This window comes from Limulus polyphemus, unplaced genomic scaffold (assembly GCF_000517525.1).
Source record: "Limulus polyphemus unplaced genomic scaffold, Limulus_polyphemus-2.1.2 Scaffold72, whole genome shotgun sequence".
NCBI classification, from domain to species: Eukaryota; Metazoa; Arthropoda; class Merostomata; order Xiphosura; family Limulidae; genus Limulus; species Limulus polyphemus.
The window spans coordinates 796,392-801,603 of NW_013665682.1; the positions used below are offsets into that span (position 1 = coordinate 796,392).

General features: G+C 34.1%; 1 protein-coding gene across 1 annotated transcript in view; it reads left to right on the plus strand.

Moving 5' to 3' along the window:
* The window catches only part of LOC106466214 (sodium-coupled monocarboxylate transporter 1-like), a 54,732-nt gene that overhangs the window by 35,056 nt on the left and 14,464 nt on the right, over positions 1-5,212 (plus strand). Inside the window, exons 5-8 of the mRNA XM_022394692.1 lie at positions 559-626; positions 1,675-1,829; positions 2,284-2,424; positions 2,771-2,903. Coding sequence (XP_022250400.1) covers positions 559-626; positions 1,675-1,829; positions 2,284-2,424; positions 2,771-2,903 — 497 coding nt within the window. The remainder of the gene's footprint in view (positions 1-558; positions 627-1,674; positions 1,830-2,283; positions 2,425-2,770; positions 2,904-5,212) is intronic.

Genomic DNA, 5,212 nt, shown 5'->3' on the forward strand with positions numbered 1-5,212 from the left:
GAGCATGTTTGGTGGGATGGGGATTCGAACCCGCGACCCTCAGATTGCGAGTCGAGTGCCTTAACCACTTTTTTTTTGCTGTTGTACAAAATGCTCTGTGACTTTAAAATAATGATATTAAGAGTGGGATATATATACATTTATATTAATATGAATCTCAAGAGAATTCAGAGTTTGGTTAGAAGTATATCTAGTTCAGTTATGTTGTTTTTTTCCTCTTCCTAGAATGATTGATTTTTTATTAGATTTTCAATAAAAAAAACAAGAACTGAAATACATTCGAAATTCAAATAATGGTATTAATTTAATTTAATTAGTCAAAATATTTGTTGCCTAGCCCGTACCCGAACACAAGCCCCGTTATAACACTCGCAATGGAACCCGAACACGTGTACCACGAGTGGGGATATGAACACTGTTTCAAAAATGTCTCTCTTGACTTTAAATCGTCTATATTTCTTTTTAGTTTTATTCTTTCTTTTTTTTTCAATCGAGTTTTTTCGCTAACAACTATTAGTCATAAAACTTATACTAACTGTACACATTCTGATTACACAGTGACTGGAATCTCTGTTTGGTCAGCTGTATTGTCTATTGGTCTGGTCTGCACTTTCTACACTGCAGTGGTAAGTTTTTACACTTAAAACTGGTCATTATCAATGTGCTTATTAAATGGAATCAAACTGCAATGTTTTTGTTCTGTTTTGGTAATCTTAAAGAATTTTTCATCAAAGATATGTTGAGATAAGGATATTTCTGTGTTTCCAAATTTGTTTTATGCATACTGTATAAGCGCTTTTTTTAAATAAAATGTGCGATACGTATAAATTCTGGTGGTATTCAGGTTGTCTTACATCTACAAGGTTCATAGAAAGTTGCACAGAGAAGAGACTAAGCATGGGCAGCAAATAAAAAGACGGAAGTACACGTGTAAAGCAAAGAGTAATAATATTATCTGCTGATACAACCAAGACCGTAGCGGAGGGGTTTCGGTGGTGTTTAGTTGCAATGATAATAAAGGAACCATTACATATTTCGAAAATTTTTTGGTCCGTTATCTTGGTCCTTAGCTCCGTGATGTGTGCTATACACGATATCCTTAGCATACCCCCAATACTTCTTTCCTGTACTGACGTCTGTAATTACACTGCACCACACTCACTGCCTTGGTCTCTGCAAGCCAAACGACGCATTGAACCTTTTTTGCATAGTTGCCATTTTACGGGTTAACACTACTCACTGGAGTGAAAAAACATTACAATAAAAACTGTTTGAGTTGGACTATAATATATTGAAAACCACGTGGTTCGATTTCTTTAATTATTAAATTCTAAAATAGGAAATATAATTCTGGACCATCCTGTATAATATTCTAAGTTACAGTAAGATAAAACAAACTTTTTTCCTTATTTGGCTCAGTGGTAGATCAGTGAGCTTATAACGCTAAAGATCGGATTTCGATACCCGCAGTGGGCATAGCACAGATAACTTATTGTGTAGCTTTGTACTTTAGATAAAATTGGCTTTCATGAAAGATGCCTTTCAACACATTTGTCTTATGTTTCTTTTAAGTTGCTGTACAATAAAGGTAAGTTACAGGAAAATATATGCTATGGATATTAGCCTAAGTATATAGGAAATGTTTTTGTTAATCCTGTCTTATTTATTTTTTAGGGAGGCATAAAGGCTGTTGTGTGGACTGACCTTTTCCAAGTAACCATGATGTTCATTGCCATGTTTGTTGTTGTATTCAAAGGAGCCGCAGATGAAGGAGGCTGGGCTAATGTATGGCAAAAAAACTTAGATGGGCAGAGAATAGAATTTTTCAAGTAAGGGTAAACATCTACTACGATATTCATGAATAATGATTCTTAATCACACTACATGACACTTAAAATCTGTATATAAATTGTGTTTCAATGAACAATCACCCTTCTAATATGTATCACTGTATTTCATTTCTGGAATATGAATTGGATAGGTTTCTGTATTCAATGTGTGATGTCACAGAACTTTTATTCCTCAATTTCAACAAATTCAGGTACTCTGACGTAAATGTTGTCCACCCTGCGGCACAGTGGTAAGCTTGAGGGTTTATACTGCTAAAATCTAGAGTTCGAGTTCCTGTGGAGGACACAGTGTAAATATCACATTATGTAGGTTTCATTTATCAACAAAAACAGACATAAGTCTCTATTTCAAGACGCTTAACGATTATTGTTTTTGAACGTTAACATTACGTGGTTAGGTCATATAAAAACAGTGCAATAATTCTTCATGCAGCTTTAATCCAGACCCTACAGTTCGCCACACCGTTTGGAATCTTGCCGTAGGAGGATATTTTACATGGGTTTCCATATATGGTGTTAACCAAGCTATGGTCCAACGGTATTTGTCCATTCCGACACTACGTGGTGCGCAGACGTAAGTGTTACAAGCAATATCTTCTCTATTTTAGATTAGAATTTTCCACAATAATGCAACACGGGAATAATTCTCATTGTGTCGTAATAATTAATGAATTGTTAATTTTACAATTGACATCCATATTTGTAACCATTAACAGCTATATGTTGTGAATGACAAGGAACATTACCACTGAAAAGCACATATATTTATCGGCACTATTAAACATTGTCGTTTTTTTGTGTGTTTTGTTTTTTTACAACTGAGCTTATTTTAATTTTATTTGGTCATGTCTTAATGTGTTACAGCTCTTAATTTTATTCTCATGATTCTTCGTTATATCCTTATCTCCCAAAATTATCAGGGCTCTCTGGCTGAATCTTCCTGGATTATCGGTTTTATTGACGATTTCATGCATGGCTGGGTTGGTCATTTATACCAAGTATGAAACGTGTGACCCATTATCGTGGACAAACTTCAAAATTGCTCCTGACCAGGTAAGACTTATAAACTTTTTATTCTTTCACAAGGAAAGATAATTGTTATCATATACCCGTCTATAAGTTCACAGCCAAAAAAAAAAGGCTTATGACAATTCAAATTTCCATCTACCTTTATAACTCATGTTTTCTCCGCCATGGAGCAACTATCCTCTGGCTAACTTTTTGTTATTCATATATCTATTTATAATTCTTAATATAATCAGTTTTAAAGATAGGTGAAGATTTCTGAGACTGAGATATTGTCTTGTTTATCTTACTATATTAAAAGTTTTGGGACATTACACACTTTTTACTGGGTAGCTGGAGTGTTGTGGGATGCTTAAGCACTCTTGTCAAGAGTTATAAGGCATTATGTATTTTATTCAGTATAATGAGGAGTTCTGAGATACTATACATTCAGTAATTAAAAAGTTCTAAGATAGCGTACACTCTTAGCTTAGTAGGTGCAATATTTGGATCATTACACACTTTTATCTTAGTAGCCGAAGTATGTGGATCATTATACGATTTTATCTGAGTAGGTGAAGTATCTAGATCATTACACACTTTTATTTAGTAGGTGAAGTATCTGGATCATTCCACACTTTTATCTTAGTAAGTGAAGCATCTAGATCATTATACGCTTTTATATTCGTCGATGAAGCATCTAGATCATTATACAATTTTATCTTAGTAGACGAAGTATCTGGATCATTACAAACTTTTATCTTAGTAGGTGAAGTATCTGGATCATTACACAGTTTTATCTTAGTAAGTGAAGCATCTGGATCATCATACGCTTTTATCTTAATAGGTGAAGTATCAGGATCATTATACGCTTTTATCTTAGTAGCCGAAGTATCTGTATCATTATACACTTTTATCTTAGTAGGGGAAGTATCTGGATCATTATACACTTTTATCTTAGTGGGTAAGTATCTGGATCATTATACACTTTGATCTTAGTAGGTGAAATATCTGGATCATTATACGCTTTTATCTTAGTAGGTGAAGTATCAGGATCATTACACACTTTTATCTTAGTAGAGAGGTATCTGGATCATTATACATTTTTATCTTAATAGGTGAAGTACCTGGATCATTATACACTTTTATTTTAATAAGTGAAGCATCTGGATCATCATACGCTTTTATCTTAATAGGTGAAGTATCTGGATCATTACACACTTTTATCTTAGTGGGTGAAGTATCTGGATCATTACAAACTTTTATCTTAATAGGTGAAGTATCTAGATCATTATATGCTTTTATCTTAGTGGGTGAAGCATCTAGATAATTATACAATTTTATCTTAGTGGGTGAAGTATCTAGATCATTATACACTTTTATCTTAATAGGCGAAGTATCTGGATCATTATACGCTTTTATCTTAGTGGGTGAAGTATCTGGATCATTATACACTCTTACTTTAGTGGGTGAAGTATTTGGATCATTATACACTCTTACTTTAGTGGGTGAAGTATCTGGATCATTATACACTTTTATCTTAATGGGTGAAGTATCTGGATCATTATACACTCTTACTTTAGTGAGTGAAGTATCTGGATCATTATGCACTCTTACCTCGGAAAGTGACGATATCTCAGGCGTTATGCATGATTTGTAAGGATGTTCTGCGTTTCTATGAAAGGATTTTTTGTGAGGTGTAATTTTTGCTAATTTTATTAACTTTTACGTTGTATTGTAATGTAATAAGTGTCATGGTATTTTGTTTATTTTGACGTGTTCATTAAGTATATATAAGTCTAATTTGTTCACATGAGGGTTTTGTCTTGTTATTTACAAATATTGATTGTTTTATTTTATATTAGATTGGATTATAGGCTGTATTTTGATTTTATTATACTGTGGTTGATTATTTAGTGTTGTGTTTCTAATGATGATTGGGCTGGACGTGGCCCAGTGTTTAGCATGGCGGGCCGCGTATCGAAAAGTTCGTACTGTAATTCCACGGAGCTCGTAGGAGGGTCACAGCGACGAGCGTTGTAGGTGCCGGGCGTGAGCCCTTCTAGAGCCGCCGCTGGTGCAGATCTTAGTCGTAGTAGCAAACACAAAGCCTGGACTTTTGGTACGACGACCTCTCACCCAAGACATTCGGCCTTGGTTTTACCTTCATTGCCTCGACTTTATATTCTCTGCTATCTTGTGGATTATGTCAGTCTGGTTATTTCATTATTTAATTTTGTAAACCAAGAAATAATTTAATATGTATGTAAACAGCGTTGTCACAAGTAAATAGACACCTAATTTTTCGTCATTTAACTGATTTATGATAACTAATTTGTGTTCACAAAGCACTATAT